At 54.0% G+C, this 20719-nt stretch overlaps 9 protein-coding genes across 9 annotated transcripts; 3 read left to right on the top strand and 6 right to left on the bottom strand.

The window, feature by feature from the left end:
• Positions 1 to 301: 301 nt before the first annotated feature.
• CPAR01_07741 (uncharacterized protein) lies at positions 302 to 1024 on the bottom strand (the record flags this gene model as incomplete). Its single annotated transcript, XM_060492010.1, has 1 exon — positions 302 to 1024. One exon carries the CDS (start codon positions 1022 to 1024, stop codon positions 302 to 304), a length of 723 nt encoding a protein of 240 aa, XP_060348380.1.
• A 1293-nt stretch (positions 1025 to 2317) lies between these two features.
• Positions 2318 to 3201, top strand: CPAR01_07740 (uncharacterized protein; the record flags this gene model as incomplete). The annotated part of the gene is made up of 2 exons (XM_060492009.1): positions 2318 to 2589; positions 2667 to 3201. 2 exons carry the CDS (start codon positions 2318 to 2320, stop codon positions 3199 to 3201), a joined length of 807 nt encoding a protein of 268 aa, XP_060348379.1.
• Positions 3202 to 3559: 358 nt separating this feature from the next.
• CPAR01_07739 (uncharacterized protein) lies at positions 3560 to 5930 on the bottom strand (the record flags this gene model as incomplete). The annotated part of the gene is made up of 3 exons (XM_060492008.1): positions 3560 to 3682; positions 3741 to 5036; positions 5094 to 5930. The coding sequence occupies 3 exons, from the start codon at positions 5928 to 5930 to the stop codon at positions 3560 to 3562; spliced, it is 2256 nt and encodes a 751-aa protein (XP_060348378.1).
• A 903-nt stretch (positions 5931 to 6833) lies between these two features.
• Positions 6834 to 8682, bottom strand: CPAR01_07738 (F-box domain-containing protein; the record flags this gene model as incomplete). The annotated part of the gene is made up of 2 exons (XM_060492007.1): positions 6834 to 6943; positions 7089 to 8682. 2 exons carry the CDS (start codon positions 8680 to 8682, stop codon positions 6834 to 6836), a joined length of 1704 nt encoding a protein of 567 aa, XP_060348377.1.
• Positions 8683 to 10990: 2308 nt separating this feature from the next.
• On the bottom strand, positions 10991 to 11796 carry CPAR01_07737 (uncharacterized protein; the record flags this gene model as incomplete). Its single annotated transcript, XM_060492006.1, has 2 exons — positions 10991 to 11199; positions 11550 to 11796. 2 exons carry the CDS (start codon positions 11794 to 11796, stop codon positions 10991 to 10993), a joined length of 456 nt encoding a protein of 151 aa, XP_060348376.1.
• Positions 11797 to 12374: 578 nt separating this feature from the next.
• CPAR01_07736 (glycosyl hydrolase family 88) lies at positions 12375 to 13622 on the top strand (the record flags this gene model as incomplete). Its single annotated transcript, XM_060492005.1, has 1 exon — positions 12375 to 13622. The coding sequence occupies one exon, from the start codon at positions 12375 to 12377 to the stop codon at positions 13620 to 13622; it is 1248 nt and encodes a 415-aa protein (XP_060348375.1).
• Positions 13623 to 13862: 240 nt separating this feature from the next.
• On the bottom strand, positions 13863 to 15228 carry CPAR01_07735 (1-aminocyclopropane-1-carboxylate synthase; the record flags this gene model as incomplete). Its single annotated transcript, XM_060492004.1, has 2 exons — positions 13863 to 13908; positions 13958 to 15228. The coding sequence occupies 2 exons, from the start codon at positions 15226 to 15228 to the stop codon at positions 13863 to 13865; spliced, it is 1317 nt and encodes a 438-aa protein (XP_060348374.1).
• Positions 14275 to 15246, top strand: CPAR01_07734 (uncharacterized protein; the record flags this gene model as incomplete). The annotated part of the gene is made up of 1 exon (XM_060492003.1): positions 14275 to 15246. The coding sequence occupies one exon, from the start codon at positions 14275 to 14277 to the stop codon at positions 15244 to 15246; it is 972 nt and encodes a 323-aa protein (XP_060348373.1).
• Positions 15247 to 18235: 2989 nt separating this feature from the next.
• On the bottom strand, positions 18236 to 19129 carry CPAR01_07733 (uncharacterized protein; the record flags this gene model as incomplete). The annotated part of the gene is made up of 1 exon (XM_060492002.1): positions 18236 to 19129. The coding sequence occupies one exon, from the start codon at positions 19127 to 19129 to the stop codon at positions 18236 to 18238; it is 894 nt and encodes a 297-aa protein (XP_060348372.1).
• Between the last annotated feature and the right edge of the window lie 1590 nt (positions 19130 to 20719).

The raw sequence follows: 20719 nt of genomic DNA, 5'->3' as shown, positions 1-20719 counted from the left end.
CGGGCCAACGAGGCGCGGCCTGACGATTTTGCATGGAACATCGTCCTTGGAAGCCTGACACTTACACTCGACGAACATTTACCTCGATATCCTGCTCTTAACTTGGCAGTCAGTCCATGTTGTCACTGATGGTCTTTACCTCATAACCCTCAAGAAGAACATATTGAAGCTTTCCAATGCAACAAGTAGCAAAAGAAATGCAAATTGAAAACTCGGAAGTATCCCATTTGGCAAAACCTTTCTAGTCCGTAATCCAGGCTTATAGTGCCTTGACAACCACGCCATCGACTCCGGGCTGAGCTCAGACTTCAAATACAAGCCTCTCTTCACCCCGCTTGACCCTCCAGCAGTTTGTAGCCTCTAACAGCTCCGGGCACCCCTTAACCAAGAATCCCCACTTCGTAAAGAAGTTCTCGTTCGCCTCCCACGCCTTCCAGTCCCAGGGTTCGCCCCATACGATTAGCGAAGGCTTGTCGCTGAGGTCCTCGTCCTTGACCTCCAAGATATCAGCGCATAGTTCGTCGTCGTCCAGATCGCCTTTGGCGAGCCCGACGAGAACGTTGTCCCGCAGTCGGGGGAAAGGAAAAAGATCGATCCAGGGATGGTGAAGGACCGTTCTTTGTAAAGGAGTGGGCTGGAGGGCTGAACTGGCCATGCGTGGTTGAGAGGGCATCAAGGGGCTGTAGGAATTATACGGTGAGATGTAGTCTGCTCGGCACAAGCCTTCTGGAGGAAACCCCATGCAGGAGGCATTGTGAGCGAGGGCGGCTAGAACTCGAAGCCGCACGAGTATATGTAAAGCTTTTGGCCTAGGAGCGTGGAGAGAGTAGTCTTCGTATACTTGCTGTATGCGTGTTCGAGCTAAAGCTTGCCGTCGAGGACACCTGATGAGCTTGCATCCGGCCAATAGCGTAGTCAAAATGCTCTCGTCGTTTCTGTAAGCACCTCTGAAGCTGGTGGCTTCAGCTCCAGCCTCGTGCTGTTTGATGGCCGTGTCTCTGACTATTGTGCAGATCACGCCCATGTCATCTGATTTCCCTGAACTCGATGATGCCTGGTCGCCCTTTTTTCCATGTCTCCTACCTGGCCAGGGTGAGTTTGTTGGGACTTTTCATCCTTCCGGAGCAGTACTAACGATACGCGCGCTGGTTGAGCTTATTTTGCAACTTCTTTCTTCGCGCTTGATCAGATATGCCAGTCCAATTGTCGCTGGGATCCCAAATATCGCAAAGCATCCCGCACGATTACAGGCACGGTTGTTCCTAGATTTTGAGCAATTCGAGTTGTCGCACAAGTCTAAGTGACGATCGGATGGTGGCAATCACTGAGACGGGGTGCGATGATGAAAGGTGGAAAGGAGAAATCGGAAGCCACTGCCGGCGTTTAGAGTTTAGAGTTTCTGGCGTGGGGCCTAAATCCGGCGTCCGATGCCCCGCGATGACTTCATAAGGAAAGGGCATGTTGGTGGAAATAGCTACTAGTCCCATCCATGTTGTCTTTCAACGGTAGGACCTAGCTAAGGTATGGTTGGAATAGCCATGTCGGCAAATTTGGAAGTTGTTGAATCCGTAGCAGGATCGTCAGTCAATTTCGTTGGGAAAAATGAAATATTCCGCCAAAACCCTGCCAGTTCTAGATGTTCAGTTGCTGGTGCACGACGAGATGAGACTGACTCAGAGGGCGGGTGTTCAGCAATACTGCCCTTTCATCCAAAGCCGCTAGCTGTCAGCCCAACTTTCTCGATCAACTACAGGCAGCGGCTTTCATCTCATCTGAAAAGCGACTTGTCTCATGATAAATTCTTCTTGGCTGAGGGATGGATGATGGCTGTCATGTTCCTTTGACGCTTGTCCAACCTTACAGCAGGGCTGAGCAGACGATCCGCCCATCATCCAGGGGCTGAAAGGTCAGCAAATTAGCAGATCGAATCCTCATAAATCCGTCTTGGTAGGTTGCATTGCTTTTCATTGGACCTCAATCGTTACCCCAAGAAATCCTCAGCACTGCCTTGCCTGGTGCGAACACTCCATAGCGCACTCGCACTCGCTTAACGGAATAGAGGGTCCCCCATGAGCGGCCTCCCGAACGGGGGCCGGGGGACATTGCAGATCTGCGCCGAAGGTCCGTCCGGCGAGAGCTTACATGATCGGAGGCATCACGTTCAAACAAAAATGCACCATGAAATCAGATAATTGAAAAAGATTTCTGTTATTGAGCTTAAGTAGCTTTTCCCTTCACGCTGGTTCAGAGAGGCTCTTCTCCCGTTACTCTCGACATCGCCAAACCTACACCCGGCAACATCAGCACTAACACCGCAATGACACGCTCCTTTCGATACCGCGACGGCGTAGCAATCGCCCAAATCATCGTCTTCCTAGTCTACCTCGCCTTCGGCATCCTCTTCCGCATCCAAAAGAAGATGGGCTGGTCCGGCATCTCCTTCATCTCCACCATCCGCATCGTCGGCGCCGGCTGCATGCTGGGAACACTCACAAACTCTTCGCGCGCAGTCTGGGCCGCCATCTTTGTCTGCGAATCCCTCGGTCTCGTGCTCTTGACCTTTGTACTACTTGATCTGCTTAAGAGGGCGTAAGTCCCCGTCTCTATCCAGTGTCCACTGCTTTACAAAAGAGAACACCGACGCTGACACACCACCCACGAAACAGAAACTCCTTCGTCCTGGTCCTAACACAATGGCACTTCCGCATCCCCGAACTAATCTGCTGGGCCGGCCTCGGTATCTCCATCGCAGACTACATCGTCGCAGCCAAAAAGACATCCGACGCCACGGCGCCCGGCACGCTTACGAGGGCGGGCGTAGGCCTCTTTGCCGCGCTCTACTTCTGGGGCGTCCTCCTCTTCGTGCTTCTAGCGAAGGAGTGGAGGCGGATTCCGCAGGCAGAGAGGCAGGCCATGGTCGGGTTCGCGGGGTGTTTCCCCTTCATGGTTGTGCGGATCTCGTATACGATTGCCTATGTTAGTACCGGGGAGAGGAGGTTTAGTGCGGTGAGTGGGGATACGACAACGTATCTGTTCATGACGGTCTTGATGGAGTTTGCAGTGCTGGGGTGTGTTGTGTGGACTATTTGGGGGCTGGATAGAGTGTATGAGCAGGTGGAGGCAGTGCGTGGGAAAGATACTGGTGAAATGGATGATCTCGTCGAGTCTGGAGGGCAGAGATCTAGACACTTGGAAAATTGATAGACAGTAGCTTCCTGCATTTCAATTGAATTCGTCAAACCCACGGGGGATCAGTCAATGAATTGGCTGGTAATGAGCCGCCCATAGGCACGGCGATATCGGATATTGTCGAAGCATATTCACATCTACTGGCAATGGGCAAGCAGACAACGTGTAAAATACTAGCAAGTTAGTTGTTCCTTTTATTTACCTAGCTACATCGAACGCCAGTTGCCAGTGGTAATGAAATAGAAAGTAAAGACCTCTTACCTAGGTCGTTTTTTTTTTTTTTGCAAATATGCAACCCTACCTCGAGGGTCTTGATAACTTTCATTTGAAGCCATGCTGTTAGATCTTTCCAGCCTCTCCACTTGCTACCTCACATCTTGACGCGGAACAAGTACCGAAGACGGACTTGAGCAAGATCGTAAGCAATATACTCGTTGTACATGAGGTATGCGCCTGGAACATTGGTGGGGCCCGGCGTAACGCTCACGTCGGGCTGCGAAATCGTTAGTAATAGATCTTTGCGTTGCAATTGAGGTGCGGCTTGTCCTCACCATTTGGATTCCCTTAAGGTCTGGGTTGACACAGCTGGCATCCTTCCACTTGCTCGGCCCGGTGTTACCCTGACCCCAAGTGGACCACATACCGCCTGCCTTTGCATCATCGCCCGCGTTATAACTCGCCTTTGTAAGCTTCTGCATTGGGTCACCGAGCTCAGCCTCGCAAAGCAGCAGCAACGCCTGACCCCCTGAGTTATAGGAGGCGCAGTAGTTTGCTGACTTGCTCGACATGTCTGCAAGGTAAATGCCCTTGCCAAACATGTAGCCCGACACGGGGGCCTCAGGAGGGGCGATTCGGAGACCCTGGCTGAGAATACCACCATAGTTGGTGACTCGGGAGCCATGCCACAGCAATCTGCGGTCGGACTTGATGGATGAGAACTCGCTCTTCTCGAAGCGCTCCAGCTCGCCCTGTCGTTCAATCCGGAAGATGTCCTCAATCTTGTAGGTGTGGCCGTGGGTAGAGCCCCTGGATCCATTCAGGTATTCGGCAAGAAGGGTGAACTCGGCGCTCTTGCGGTCAAGGGGAGTCATCTCCTCCATTCCGAGACCCTGGTACTGTCTGTCGGCTTGGTGAACGTCCGTATTCTTGCGATCAACCTTCATAAGGTCCGCTGCGACCTTCATGTCAGACAAACTGTCGAGCAAGTCGACTTCCTTCTTCAGCATAGCACCAGATCCAATGATGGGCGGACGGTTGCGACCAAAGGCGTGGGGTATCAGCGAGTAGTACGAGTTGGACAAGTGCTCAGTCGCAGCCGGGACCGACATGTGGTATTCGGAGTCGGCAAGCGTGCTGTCGTTGAAAAGAGCGGCCAAGTCTTTGAGCACCTGGAAACCTCTGAGAATGGTATTCTTGCTGAGCTTTCCGAGAGGCAGCTTGTTGGCATCGTAGTTCATGGAGGTCATGGCCTCGCGGAAGTATTGCTGGTTGAAGATGAGGCCCATCAAGTCCTGCACCGGTTGAGGAAGGGAGGATTTGACTGGGTCTGCCATCTCGTCGTCGCTGTCGTCCTCTTCCTTCTTGACGTCGCCGGCCGCTCCCTCCTCATCGTCTTCTTCATCGTCGTCCGAGTCTGGCTCGTAGCTACGCTCAACAAAGGCATACTTGCCGGGTTTGGGAGGGTCTGCGCGCTTGGCCCACGCGATACCACTCTTGTCTTTGAACTTCTTGTCGTAGTTCTTCAACGCGTCGTCGAGGCTACCATTGCCGAGGACAGCACACTGGCCGAATTCTCCGACTCTGCCCCAGCGGGTCCACGTTTTGAACGTTTTGCCATCTTGAACAAGCTGCGGGTACGATTAGATGGCGGCTTGGACTAGTACCATCAGTCGGCGTGCACATACCTGAATACGATAGAACTTGTTGTTATTGTTTGAAGCATTCGTTTGGTTCAGAGATGCGTCGTAGATGACACCGTCGGGTGCAATGTAGACGGTTCCCTGGACCTTGCAGCCCTCGTCAAGAGGAACCACGATTCCTTTGGAGGCTGTCTGGGCATCGCCACTTGCAGCCTTCTTTTTCACGTCGGTCTTGTCGTCAGCATCGTCGGTCACGGCCGCAGAACCAGCAGCCTTCTTCTTGCCCTTGACACCGGCGGCAGCCTTCTGCTTCTTGACGTCGGGCTTGGCATCAGCATCACTGTCATTGTCAGACTGAGCATCTGCCTTGACGCGTTTCTTGCTCGCGGCACTGGTCTGGGATGCAGCGCTGACTTGAGACTGCGACTGCGAGCCATTCTGCTGCGAGCCGTTGGACTGCGCTGAAGCTCCATCCTTCTTTGTGGAACCGTTGGTGGCTGTAGCTGGGGCGGTCTTTGCCTTGGTCGTTGTGGATTTGCCGGGCTCAAAATCGCTCTCGGCGGCCTTGGACCCCTGAGACTCGGACTTCTCGGCCCAATCAAGGGTGACGATGAAGATGCCATTCTTCTGAGCGGAAGCAACTTTGGTGGTTACAGCTTTGAATTCCTCGAGTGTCGTAATGAGGTGAGTAGTCTTCTTGGTAATTGACTTGGCGATGCCGGCACCGAGGGAGGAGAGCCAGGACTCGAGATCCGTCCGCTTCTTGTCAAAGGTGCCACTAATGGCAATGACAGTGCCAGCCAATGGCTGGGCCGCAGGGGTGGTGGGAGCAGCATTTGTAGCTGCTGCAGCTGTTCTCCCTGATCTCCTTGGAGCGGACATTGTGGGTGGGATGTGGAGGTTATGCGGCTATGTATACAGGGGAGCTTGATTCAGGGAAACAGAGCTTGGAGAGTATGGCAGGGGTCCCCGTGTTGAGTGACCGAGTCCAATCGATGGTGGTTGTGTGAGATTCTAAGATGGAAAAGAAAGTGAAGATGAAAGACGAAAAGATGAAAGGGAGTCGAGATGATTTATTTCGCTGTGCCTCCTTTGACTTTGGATCAGAAAAACAAGTCAGCTCATTGCCAATTGGAGTTACCTCACCTAGTACCTTGGGACCTGGGTGGAAGGTGCCGCACGCTTTCAGCTCCTTCTGGACGAACCAACATGGTCCTGCAGGCACCAACGCCGCTGGTGCCTGGCGCACGAGCCACCGCGACTGCTCGAGGTCCTCGCGAGTTCACGTGCCGTCTCAACATCAAGGTACCGCCGTACCACCATAAGTAACGGAGTACTTCACTGTCAACCACTTCTAGGTGCCAATCAAGGTACCTAGATACTTGACGATGTTTCTCCCCTGGAGACGCTTTTCAGTTTTAGAGGAGCTCCTGCCTGGAGCAAGGTATTGACTTCAAATTGCAGTGTACCTCAAGTTTGCCATCTGAAGTATCCGAATCGCTTCATGCCCATCCGTATGCCAACCCTGATTGACTTCCTTAAGCGGGCCAGCTGCCTAGATATCTACATGGTGGGTCCTTTCATCCCAATTCCAGACTCTACACCGACTGTAATACACCTCCAGAAGCAAATACATGGCCAGCATCACCAGACGGGAAACCTCAAATCTTCGACTCGATGGCTAGACTCCCCATTCAGCCACCAAGATTCTCCAATTGCCCCCCCAAAAAAGTGGTAAGTCGAGCATATTTACGACCCAGGCCTAATTGTTTCCTATACCATCGTCTACTGAAACACAATCGGGTAAAAGCCTTGCTCGTAGGCTATCGTGTCTTCGAGGCCATCCAGCGCTTCCTCAATTTCATCCGGAAAGTAGCCTCCTGACTCCATTTGTTCTGGGTCGAGTATCAAGTCGTCAGCCATTATGTAGTATTCACCCCTCGCCAGCTCCGCCATCCTATTCCACGTTGAATAGACCGTAGTACTCTGAGAATGGCGCCTCGCAAAAGCTTAAGAGAGTTGCAGCACGTAACTACTGACCTTGAATCGCGTCCATTATGTCATCTTCCAAAATGTCGTTGTCCATGTCATCGTCAATGTCATCGTCCATACCATCGTTCGAATCTTCGTCATCTTCTTCGTCCGACTCCGGGTTGCGCTTCCGCTCGGGCGGGATATCAACCATGATTTGCTTAGCCAAGTCTCCCACAAAATGCCTCCAGTCGATGCCTGTGTACTCGCGTCTGCTCACAGTCTTGTCCGGCACCCCGTCTGTGGCTTGAACCCATACCCTGGCGCTCGTCATAGACATGCGCTGAGCAGGACAACCGACCATGATGTGTTTCAGATCGAGGTTGGGGACGTCGCGCAGACTCTGGAGAAATCGAGCCCACATGTTGATAATGGAAATGTCGCCTCTCGCGTTATAGTCCCCTTGGACAGCTCCTGTACGGCTGCGGAGCGTGACCTTCCACAGCTCGAGATTCCTCAGTGTTGGTGCAAGCTTTCGCACGACTTGGAGAAGCCGCTTCGGCTCAACTTCAACGAAGCCCAAGTTGATCTCTTCCAGAAGGGGAAACGCTACCGGAGCTGGAGGTATCGGTAGCTGGTTGTCGTCCGGTTCAGAATGAGCACTGGGGACAGGTGTACCCAGCCAGTCAATGAATTCATCAACAGCATCAGAGTTATGGCCTGGGTGCGCAAAGTTCAACCGTAGATGCTTGAGGTTCGGCATGTGACCCAAAAAGAGACGCAGGGAATAATCGTATCGACGTCGTAGTTGAGTTCCCGCGCTGCCTGTGAGTGACGTGACTCGGAAGGGGCCGGTCGCTACGTTCACAACGCTCATAAAGGTCTCGATGCCCTCGAGGACCGGGACGACCTTGGGCTTGAGGTATTTGGTGAAGAGGTTGTAAGCGTCGTCAGAGGGCACGCCTTGCTGGTGGCGGAGCAGTTCGAAGGCACTGGGCCGGGCACCAGCATGACCAAGTGCGGTAAAAAGGGTGATGAAGACTTTGTTGGTGTAGGCGACCATCTCTTCGATAGGTATGCGCAGAAGATCTACTCCGGTATCCTGGCGGAGTGTGGTGGCGCCGTAACTCGCCCAGCTGACCTCGAAGCCATCTCGAAAGCCCCTTCCCGCGGAATGGTAGTCACGAATGCCCACAGTTTTGAGGTTCTTGAGGTTTTTGAAAGCCTCCGTCAGCATAGCGACGTCTTGACCGCTGTTGACCAGGGTGTGGTGATCGGATTGGGCTTCGCGATAGCGGGTTTCCTGTGCTTCTTCTCCTGGGGAAAAGTAATGGCGTGTGAATGTATTGAGGCCGATGATGACATAGTCGAGACAATCACTCAGCCGTGACTTGCTGATGTCGATGAGGGTCTGTAGGCTGAATTCGGTGAGCATGAATTGGCGTTGAGTAAAGAACTCCTTCATGAACATATTGAACATGGACTGCTCTATGGACCTGCATGTCAGGCGAAGGCTTCCCAGGTCGGGAGTTGACAATTGATCCGATATGCGAATGAGAACCTCGAGAGGCACTTTGTTGAAGGGCGATTTGGACTGAGGGTTTGCCGGCGCATCCATGACTGATATTGAAGGCTCTGATGCCGATGGCGTGGGCTGTGACATTGTGGGAGGGCGACGGCAGTGTGCCAAGGTATTGATGCACTGCTTCATCCAAGGTAGAGAGATTCGAATTTGAGATGAAACCGTAATTCAGATGAGCTGAGTAGTCTCTTTTCTAGAGAATAACCACAATTTTCTAGAGAATAAACAGAACAAGATTAAAGACGCGAGAAATACCAATGTCTGTCTGTTGGGTCGATGGACGTAATGGTTAGTATGGAAGTCCAATGAATCAGAGTGGGTGGGGCGAAGCTTCACGATCCAGGCAGAAGCGGGGAACTCGCAGGTGAGTTGCTGATGCTTTTCGGAAGTGTCAGAAGCAGGAAAGAATTGGCCGAGATTGAAAGATTCGCACAACTCAAAGTAATTCAGTACCACCTCAGTATACACGAGATAGGTACCTAGTTGCAGATGCTGGGCAGGAAGGAGCTGTTGCTGCTTCAGCCTTGCCAAATCCGATCGTTGCCTGTCGGTACCCGTATGCCGATAATTCTGGGTCGTTCCTGCCTAATGGTAGTCGAGTTCTGGAAGGTGACGTGCAGTATGAGGACGTCGCACAACTGCTGGAAGGTGCGACTAACGGCGCAAACTGCGTTGGGTTGTTCTTGCTGATTGGCTTGTGACTGTCCTAGTTTGCCCTTTTTAGGGAGCTTGTTCGCCGGAAAGCTGCTGTAAGGCATCATTAAGTTTGGTGCCTCCAGTCTGGCAATGGAAGCTGCGTCCAATTGGCAAGGGCGACCACAGTGACATTCAAGATTGACATGGAAGAAGCTTGGGCCATCACCCACCTGCCCTCCCGCCAGGAGCACGGAGCAACTCCAACCTGCAGCGCACCTTCCATTGATGACTTGGGAGTCGGGCGGTCTTCGGGTCCCCACCTCGGTCACCAGCCACACACGCCTGTGGGCAAGGCGATAAGGTGGTCAAGCCAAAAGAACAGGTGGCTTGCACCATGTGGCTCATGCTTCCTAGGTAAATTGGGTTCAAACTCTATCGTCGGCAAAAGCAGTCGTTTTTGCCCTTTTTGCATAATCAAGGCAATTCAGCAATCGAGCGATCCTTGAACAGCCCGTCGGCTTGCTCATCTCAGGTTAAAACAGACTCTCGGGGGCGGCTATTTGACGCCATATGAGCTTAATCCATCGTCGTCTTGACTTTGACGGGTAGGCAGTCGGCTGGCGCACTAACGAACATCTTCAATCGTCTGAATCAGTCTCACTTTCACCCACAGACAGCGTGACCAACACTCGACTCAAGACAAGAACGTCTTATCTGCCGATCAGACTCACAGGAGAGGGAACGGAAAAGCAAAGACCACCAACCCACCCACTCAGTCCCTTGGCGGAGATGGCGACTCGCAGGTTTCGCCACTACGCCTCACTCTGTCTGATTATACAGATTGACACTGGGCAGTGAGTTCACTCAGAACGAAAGCGAATTACATACCTGCCACCGTGCCACGCAGAACGCTCACCACACAGTATCCGTACGGATATACACCGAGCCTGCTGCCCCTGTGCCCCTGAATGACATACCTCGCCTCCCGAAGACTGGAGCCACCATGGACCAGAATGTGTTTGGTCTGCTCTCTCGGAATCAACCGGCCAAAGTCGCATTCGGCACGGGAGCCACGTTTGCTTAACGGGTGGCTGATTTTCTTTCATGCTCTTTGTTTTTTATTTTTCTGCCCTGGACTGGAGATCCGGTTCATCGCGCCGACGTTTGGCTCGGAAGTGTCGCAGATTTATCGCTGCTGACATCTGTCCCCAGCAGGGTTACTTCAACACCTCGATGCGACTGTCTTGGCAATGAAGCTAAAATACCATGGCCAATTTCATCGATTAAACATCGTGCCGGCGTCAACAGCGCGAAAAGACACTCAGGGAGTTTATCATAGTACGGCGAGATCAAGTGATTGTTTGACCACCCACAGGACCATTCGGCGGAAGCTCTCAAAAAGAATCAACAGAACTTGGCCGACCATGAAATATTGCGCAATCGTTATCAAATACCAGGCATCTTTGCAGCCGGCCGAGAAAAGCTGATCTCTTGAACTGTTTGACCGTTGGACTGTTTAATAGGCTCACTCATGCCCATGCAGCGCATTTCAGCCAGAGTCCACAATCCACACCGCGTCGCCGAATATCTCTCTTCGAATGTTTTCATATTGGGAATTTGTCCGGCTGGGCGCTCTATGATCCATCAATCATCAGCCCAGGAGGCCAACCAAACAAGCCAAGAACATGCAAGACCAACACTCATCCCGAACCTACCTACAGTCTTACATCGATAATGAGCGCGGGCTGAAGAGTCACACCCGACGTGGGGCCATCCCGTTGAGCGAGCTCTGAGATGAAGGGGTGCAGCGAATACGCAGCTTGGCAACGCAACGTCCAGGGCCCCCGACGGTGCCCACATCACGCGCAAAAATTGTGCCAATTGTGGTCTTGAGCTCCTCAAATTCCCTTTCGACCATGCCAACTCCAACGGTCATCCAGTGTCGAGCATATCCCGCCCGGGCTTGGCCCTAGCAGAAAAGATCAAACGTCATCTCAATTGTCCAAATGCCCAAGAAAGTCAATACTTGTTGGCCTTTATCCGCGGCGACGGACCCATAAGTTTAAACTGATAGAGAAGGTGAACGCCCTGCAACTCCCGGGGCCGCTTAGGACTGCGGACGGGTCTGCTCTTACGAATACTAGCTAGTCTCTACGGATACTCAGGTACTATGTACTAGCACGACTAGCAACGGAGCGGCGTAGCACTTGAGAAGCGAAGCAGGCCCGCCGTCTTTCAATCTTCTCAAGACGTGCCAAGACGTTGCCAAGACGCGTACGTGGGGAGCCTCAACCGTCGTTCTCATCACTCACTGGATCCGGACCTTATTTCTCCATCCTCCGTCCAACATCCCATCCACTTCTTCGCCAGAACGGGCCAAGCAGGCGGAGATGAACCGTAGAGGGGGTGGGATGCGACGATACTTGGCTCGTAAACAAGCTCCCACTGTGCTGGCGACGACCTCGAGATAGCCGCTGGCGTATCTGTCTTTGCAGAGTACTGGGCAGGGCATAGAAGCACATCATATTCCTCTTCGACAACGGTGGACTTGTCCGACATGGTGCGGGCGGTGCGGGATGAGAAACAAGATGACCATGATGGATCTCTAGTTCCTGGATATTTTCTGCTCTGCCCTTGGCTTCCACTTGGCAATCCTCTGCCTTTCTTCCAACCCCTGATTCCCTGATCTCCCGGCCTCAAGCCCAGTGCTGTTCATTGCTCCAATCTGCAAACCCCTCGTCCTCGCAGTCGCCATGCTCTGCTTGGCTATCCCCATCTGATCATTCTGGTGATGATCAATAAGCGCAACCCCCCCACTGTCGTCCCTGATCACTCCAACTCATCCCAGAACCCCGTCGATGGATCCTTCGTTGCACCGTTGCAACTCCCCCCCCCCCCCCGTCGAGTGCTCTCCAGCAAACATGGAGGCGCAGACGAACCGGCTTGTATCCGATCTTGGATTAAAAAGAGCTCCCTTCCCCCCAGCCTTAGCCGTCTTTTGAGGAAGCTTGGCGACTCAGATCTGGCTCCTTCATCCGCTTGCTTCTCACTCCTCCTGTCGTGATTTCCGAATCTCGACATAGTCACTCTTTTGAACCTCCCAAAGCAAAGCAAAACCCCTCATACCAAAGTCCATAATGAAGTCCGTCCTCTTCTTCGCGACCGCCGCGGCGGCCGCCGGTCCTTACCTCGCCTGGACCGCCGACTCGTTCACCAAGCACGAGATCGACAACAAGAAGCCGTACCACTACACCAAGGCCGTCCTCTACGACGGCTTCGAGGCCGCCATCGAGCTCACCAAGGATGACGCCCTCGTCGACTGGTACCGCAGCCGTATCGATGACCTCGTCGTCCAGTCCAACGGCAGCATCCTGAACTGGAAGCCCACCACCTACTCCCTGGACGAGTACCGTATCGGCAACAACATCCTCTGGTGGTACGAGCGCACCGGTGAGGAGAAGTACAAGACCGCCGCCAGAACCATCCGCGACCAGCTTGTCGAGCGCCACCCCCGTACCGACGAGGGCGGCTTCTTCCACCGCAGCCCCGACTACGACTACCAGATGTGGCTCGACGGCATCTTCATGGCCGATACCTTCTACGCAAAGTGGACCTCCCTCTTCGACAAGGACAACACCACCGCCTGGAACGATATTGTCAACCAGTTCGAGGTCATTGACAAGCACACCCGCAACTACACCACCGGTCTCCTGTACCACGGCTTCGACGAGAAGATGGAGGCCGTCTGGGCCAACCAGATCACCGGCGCCTCTCCGCTCACCTGGTCCCGTGCCGTCGGCTGGTACGCCGTCGCTCTCCTCGAGGTCCTTGAGCTCCTCCCCCGCGGCCACCCCGGCGTCACCACCCTCTCCCGCTTCTTTGTCACCCTCGCCGAGGGCCTGAAGAACGCCCAGGACAGCACCACCGGTGGCTGGTGGCTCATCATGGACAGCCCCTACGTCGGCCGCCCCAAGAACTACATCGAGTCCTCCGCCTCCGCCCTCTTCGTCTTCTCCTGGCTCAAGGGTATCCGCCTCGGCCTCCTTCCCGAGCGCCGCTTCTTCCCCGCCGCCGCCAAGGGCTACCAGGAGCTCACCACCTTTGTCGTCGAAAACGCCAACGGCACCGTCAACTGGAACGGCACCGTTGAGGTCGGCTCCCTCAAGAGCAACGCCAGCTTCGAGTACTACACCTCCGTCCCCATTGCCATGAACGACTACAAGGGCGTCGGCCCCTGGATGTTCGCCTCCTACGAGTGGGAGACCTTCAACCAGACCTCCGCCGGCGGTGGCAGCCGTCCCCGCGGCCCCGGTCGTGGTGGTCCCCGTGGTGGCCCTCGTGGCCCCCGCGGTCCCCGCACCTTTAACCGCCGCTACCACTTTTAAGAGAGTAGAGGTGGAAGTGTCTAGGAGAACCTGAAGATGTGACGGAAGCATACGGTCGATGATATCAAAGAGTCATGGCCCTCAAGCGTGTACATGAATTAAACTTAATTTCTTAATCCCTCCTCTGGGGGCGTCTGTACATTTTTTTCTCCCTCATTTACATGGACATAGATTCGTTTCTCCCTGATTGTGTGTTGATCGTCTCCGTAATGCGTGATGTTCTGTCTGTTGTCTGGATGCCTAGTGTGACAGTTGCCAAGGCAGGTTCTTCAAAGTATCGTCGATTCTGTAGTCATGTTAGCCAAGTTCTCAAGTACGTCTCCCCGTAGACTCACCTTTTCAACCCTTCGGCCACGATATCCTCCTCCTGCGTATAAACCAACCGAAACCACCCCGGCGCAAGACAATGCTCTTCCCCCGGATGTAAAAACACACCCCTCTCAACAAACCTCTCCGCCAAAGCAAACTCTCTGTCCCGATCTGACTCATATTCCCCCTCCTCCCACGGCGGCGGCAACCACGGCGAGAGATCAATATACACAAACAACCCAGCATTCGCCTCCACATACCCAACCCCCATCTCCCTCAACCTCCCCGTCACAAATCCATACGCGCCCGCGATGGCTCGCCTCGAACTAGCAATAAACTCATCATGCCACACCCGATCCTCAAACATGGCAGCCGCGATCGCGACGGACGGCCCGGCAGGACTATGAAACCTCACCACGCTCGAAAACGCCTCGTGCAGCGCCGCGTTTCTCGACACCAGCGCGCCCAGCCGCAGTCCCGACGACGCAAAGTCCTTGGCCAGGCCGTACTCCACGTGCACCAAGTCCGGATCGATGATGCCCGCCGGGTCGATAGACAGCACCGACGTGAACTCGGGCATCTCCTCACAAGACCTAAACACGGAAAGCCCATACACCTCATCACTGACAAGATGAATCTTGTGCCTCCCACAAAACCGCATAATCGCCACAAGCGTCTCGCGGGGGTAACACCGTCCCAGCGGATTACTCGGATTCACAATCATCACCGCCCTAACCCTTACCCCCTTCCCCATCTCTCTGCGCACCGCAGCCTCCATCTCCTCAATCACCACGTCCGGCATGAAACACGTCTCGGGCGTGGTATCGGCATACACGACCTCCACCCCCATCTCGTTCCCGAAATCAAGCTCGAACCGCCCATACACCGGCCTCGGCACCAACACACCCTCACCAGGCGACGCAAGCGCAAACGCGAGAATACACTGCACGGCCGTCGCCCCCGCCGCGACCCTCACATGCTCCATGTCCAGCGGCGTATGGGGACTGAACGTGGCATTCAAATGCCCCGCCATCGCGGCGCGGAGACGGGCGCCGCCGGCGGTGCTGTAGCTGTACCCGAAGACGTCGGGTGGGAGCGGGACCGTGGCGGCGAAGGCGGCGACGGCGGGCTGCATAAGGGCGTTGCTTGCGCTGCCAAAGGAGATGAGGCCCGAGGGATTGGTGGAGGCCGAGTAGGTCTGGACGGGGGCGAAGCGCCACGGCCGATGGAGGGCCGAGGCGGTTTTGGCGGCGCGGGGCGAGAGCATCGCGCCTTTGGGGGATGTGGTGCAGGTCATTTGTGTTTGTTTGCGTAAGTGTGGTTTTTGGGAAACGAAAACCTGGCTGATGGTGAACTATCTCACAAAAAGTCCGAATCAGCTTGGCTTTCCAAGAATGGGTTTTCGAGAGACTTGGGGTTGCTGATGTACTCGGAAGGGCGCCTCGGAGGAATAGATCCCGGCCGAGCGACCGGCATCCGGCGCGGGGAAAGAGAAGGGTTCATGTTTTGCGCACCTCTACGGCCTCTCAGCACCCATCCATGACCGGCCGGCGGGTTCCACTAATGGGCGCTGATGTGTTTCGTTACAACTTGCGCAAAAGCACTCAATTCCCACTCTGAAGCGATGCGTTTGCATACTAAGGTATTTGTGAAGCTTTACCACGTTTCACAATTGCTGCTCTATTCATGAATTTTATGGGAGAGACGGACTGACTTTGACGGTATGAGGACGTGACATTGCACGGAACTCCGGGCCGGCGGTTGATGCTCAGACGCGGCCCCGCAGCCGGTCTCGGCTCCGGCGTTCGGTCGATAGCCCCAGCGTGCTGCCAAAGGCCCCCCTCATATTACTCTTGTCCTAACGTAACGTAGTCTTATTCATCAAGCGACTATCTTCTAGGAGGCTCGAGTCCTTTTCTCTCTCTGCCTCTCGTCAGTGCTTGGGGAGTGCTGCACCATTTAGTGAAATAAAAAGGGTAAAACAAAATAGTTCAATAATTTTGTTTCTAGCCACCTTTTATACGAGACTGATAAAGGATACGCCATCAAAAGATATTTTTCGTCCACCAGTAATCTTTTTGAATACCGCAAAAAAAGACTGTGAACCTAGACCGCCGAGTCCGGTTAAAAGTTTACTTTCGTCTGGGGAAATGTCTAGAATTATCGTGCTCGCTACGAAGAGATATTTCTAGACTTTTCTGAACGATACGAGCCTGATATTCTGGCGCAACTAGGAAGAGTGTATACTAAATCAACTTGTATACTCAAAATCATCGAAAAATGCTAAGTTTCTACACTGAAATGGCAGCAGCTATGAACACACGCAGTCTTCCTGGATGTCAGTACCTCTAGAACATGAACACATTAGGAACTTTCAAATCCCGCAGCGCCCAAAGGCTCACCGGGATGTATTCACCGCCAGAAGCAATGGGGAGGCCGCAAATGAAGCCTCCTATTTGATCCATACGCACTTCTCGCTTAGTCAAGTAGACGCGACTGGCTGGTCTTCTGGTCTAGAAACACCCTCTAGCTTGCTAAATAGACATATGAGGTCACAAGAAAGAACACGCTGGAGATACTCACAAGAAGGAGTGCTATTACAGCCAGCTTGTGTACCGAGGAAGCTTGTTACATAAAGGGTCTTGCCCTCAACTTCGTATTCTCATACCTACATACATACATCGTGTCTATATTCTAATGTTCACGCGTCCGAATGTACGAGAAGAATGACGGGACACAATGAACGACACCTTTCCATGTTAAGCGAAAGATAGTGAGCTTCAACATCATTTTATGCGCAAGAAGCAGTCAGACGTCTAAAGAGATACACGCGGATCTCTCTCATAAACCAGCGACTTGGCAATATCACGCCAAGGGAGAAGAAGGATGGCCACCAAGGGGTGAAAGGAGCTGTCAGGCTTCAGCTGGGTACTACAGCCATAGCTTAGAAGAGCCCAAATAACACCGGAAGTGGCCACAAGGCGGCCAAGCGGCCAGACGCCTTATACGGAAATGACAACAAACAGTCACACAGCATGCTGACAACGGGGCCGTCAACTGGGCTCATGCCTGCGCACTAGTGTCGGGAGCGCAGATTAAGCCACGATGGCATATGCAGCCCTAATCCCAGTGACCCATTAGCAGACGGCATTAATGGGAATCCGGCAGGATTGCCTCCAAGGACCGAAGGTTGAGCGTTGGCTGATGGGTCCAACATGTTTGTTGTCACCGGCGCGCTGGTTGAATAGCTTTCCGAGCGTGATATCTACCACGTGTTGATACAACCTGGCCTGGGCAAATATCTGGTTGCTCCCACACAAGAACTACGTTGTATTATCCGTCCAGCCGGATCTTTTCGGGTCAAGTACTCACCGTTTATTGTCCTCCATCTCTGCTAGGCCCAGTTCAAAGGCATGATACGCACAGCTTATCACAGAAGAAGACCGCCTGGCCTCACCAGGAGGACGAAATACAAGCCGGAAAGGCAGCAGAGATGCAGCGCCTGAGTCGCAGAGACCGATGACGGCTGGTGCTCAATAGGCGGGCGGGAGGCGGGATGCAAGATGGACATAGGGTCAGCGGAGCGAATGGGGGCCTGAGGTTGAGACGAATAAGACTGGTTGACTGGCGAATCTGACGTGCATGGGGATGAGCGATCTGTGGGCGGCCAGAACCGGGATGGAGAGGTATTTTGGTATCATCGATGGTGGCATCGAGGGGTTGGCAGGCGGCAGTGGTACGGGATCAACGTGATACCAGCCTGGCGGCGCAGAGTGGCTGGATCTACCCAGCTACGCGGTAGAGGCCAATTTAGAGGCCCAAAATCCCGCTCTGGTCACCGTGGATGGCACAAAGTGCCTGATTTTTGGAATGAGTGCCCCCGACTTGTTGTCGAGGTGCACCTCGTATGCGAAGCTGGCGAACTTGGTTTGGGCAAGGCGATGTAGATTCCAGCGCGACAGCCTCGAAGGACTGCAGGATGTACTTTTTGTAAAACCAACACCGAATAGACCAGCAGTGGTAGTTGACACCTCGTACGGTGAAAATGAAAGCGGCTACTTGCTGGTAGTGGACGAACACAAGATCGTGAAGGTTTTCGTGCGGCGCTGAATGGGTACGAGCAAGTCGTACACGATGCAGCGAGTGCAGCGAATGATGTGGTTAGAGAGCTAGAATGCAACCCATCCGGCGCGCGGGTAGATGAGCTGACCGTTTTGCGGTGTGGAATTCGGGTGGCATTCGGGGGACGGCCTGCCGACCTTGTCTGGACAGGTTTGAGGACAACGGCTGGGGCTGGCGGTACCTCAAAAGCTGCTGCAGGAGAGTGGCAGGAAGGACTCAGTCTGGTAGTCGACGATTGGCCCCCTGGAACGGGAATTGTTGATGGAGATTGGAGAAGGATGTGGTGTAGCAGACGGTGTGGGTTGATGCTGGTTGAAGCTCGCTGGGTTGGTCAAGGGGTGGCCGATTGGGGCCCTGTGATGCGTTGGCATGGCGTGCCCGCTCTCGTGGACGATGCAGATTGGACGGCGGGTGAGCAGGGGGGCGCTGCGCTGTACGGCAGTGTCTCGAGCGGCGGGCAAGCCGTGAGGTAGTCGGGAATGGGCCTCTCTCTGTTGGTGTACTGGAGCATGTAAAACAACAGGACCAAAGGCTATGCATGCCAACTCATCAAGGCGGCCGGAAGCAGAGGTGACTTCTTTTTTCTCCCGAGTTGTTTTGTTGCTTTCACTCTGCTTGCCCCTCCCCGGTGCTTGCTTGTGCCGCTGCCGCTGTCGCTGTCGCTGTCGCTGCGTTGACTGGCCCGTCGGTGTGCGTAGTGATTTGTCCGACTTTTGTTGGGGCGACACGAGAGACGCTGATGAGGTGGACGGCATGGCATGGTCAGTCGCTGTAACGGGACTCATGTTGCAGACCGCTTCTCTTCTTGGGTTGACCGTCGCTGATGGGACAGATATGCCGCAACAAAGGTCTCTCGGTGGGCAAGAAGCAAAAGTCGGCGGCAAGTGTCCGGCGGCGGGCGGCGGTGTTCTCTGCACTGCTGCAGGGCAATGCTCGATGCATGCTTGATATCGCGGGCGAATGATTGCGCAGTACGTATTCTTCAAGTGACAGCTGTGTCCGACGTGGTACGCCGAGCAACGACGCACGAGGGCGGCGGCTCGTGTCGTGGAACAGGCAATAGGGCGAGCGAACATTGAATCAATCGGGTCTGGTCTTGTTGTGCGTGCGTGTGCGTGTGCGCATGCGCAGTGTCGCGAACCTGTGCCTGTGTAGGAAACATCGCAGCCCTCAGGAGCGAGGGTTGCCAACGTTGCCCGGCCAGAAGAAGCTTCTCCCGAGGTGTTGGAAACCTCGACGTAGCGAGTGACTAGTTGGAGCTGAAGCAGGGGGAGATGACGATGCTAAAGTCAATCAGAAGCAATGGCGTGCAGTGGCCGTGGTTGGCTATCTTTGTTGGTCTGGCGATCCCGGTCCTGGTTTGAATCTTGAGCTCCAGCTGGATCTAGGGACTTTTATTGGTATTCCTGGCAGTATCCGCCGGAGCTGAGGATATCGGACTAGATGGCTAGGTGGTCCTAGACTCGTAGGTAGGCACCGGCCTGTTGCTTTTATTGGATGTGGTTCGCGTGGCAATGAGAAGAAACAAAAACAATGGCAACGAGTGATACTTGGCAATAGCGTACTCATGACTGTGTACAGTAATAAGAGTGGCGGCGAAAACGACAATGGGGATGGCTTCATCCAAGCAGCCAGGTGCTAGACAGTAAGTTAAGACTGGGTGACTGGGACGGGGGTGTGTTTGGGTGTGCGTTGGCGGGCAACGTCTTTTTCGTCCAATGTTTAGACCCTTTTGATTGTCCCACCTGCACCTTCTCTGATTGACTGATTGAAGCTGGTGCCTCTTTCCCACTTTCATGGATCGCATTTGCATTTTGTGTGAGGTGGCAGAGAGGCGTGCCCCGTCCGTTCCTTCTAGCTTTGTTTGGTTTAGTTCCATCCCTCCTCCGTGTTTCCTTCCTTCCTTCTTTTCCCCTCCAGCCTTTTACCCCACGCTTGCCCGCCTCGACACTTTCTACCTGAAGTACCTAACGTAACGAATGTTCATGGAAAGAACGACGGGAGGCAGATGGACGGTACTTGGGCAAAGGCAGCGGGCCAGGTCAGGAACGCGTGTCTTGTGTAAACCCACTGCTCCGAAGGTACCGAGGACGCGAGCCTATGAGTGCTGATAGACATCCTCGACGCATATAAGTCATCATCTGACTTCAATACTTGCGGTGCGTGTGTGTGTGTGTGTGTGTGTTGTGTTTTTGTGTGTGTGTGATGGAGTGAGAGAAAGCTGCCATGTGCGAGTGTGGCCATCCTTGTCAGCAGTTCGCCCCCTCCTTTTTTTCTGTTTTGCTGCTGGGAGGATCATCCAGCGGTTCGCAGCTACGGATACAGGGAACCAGCAACTCGGGCACAACTTTGCACCTTGGGTCTACCTTGCTCCGTTTCTCTTGCCACGCATCGCCTCTACGTTGAAGAGACGGGACTGGACGCATCGCATAGGTCTCACGCACCAAACCCAATGAAAGTCTTTCTTGGGTTCCTAGCCGCTGGCCGTTGGCCGCTCGCTGGCTATCCTGTCGGTCCTGTCTCCGGCCCCAGCGTCCCACCCCTGTCTTCCAGCTCATAGCTTTCATCTTCCTCCCGGCCTGTTGTTTGGCTATTTGGATACCCGTACCGTACGGAGTATGGCTATGGGTCGGTCCAGTGAGTCGGTCGTGGCCGTGGACGTGGAG

Source organism: Colletotrichum paranaense (genome assembly GCF_030867605.1).
Source record: "Colletotrichum paranaense strain IMI 384185 chromosome Unknown Scaffold_6.1, whole genome shotgun sequence".
NCBI classification, from domain to species: Eukaryota; Fungi; Ascomycota; class Sordariomycetes; order Glomerellales; family Glomerellaceae; genus Colletotrichum; species Colletotrichum paranaense.
Note: the sequence above shows the minus strand (reverse complement) of the source record. Positions and strands in the feature narration are given on the sequence as shown.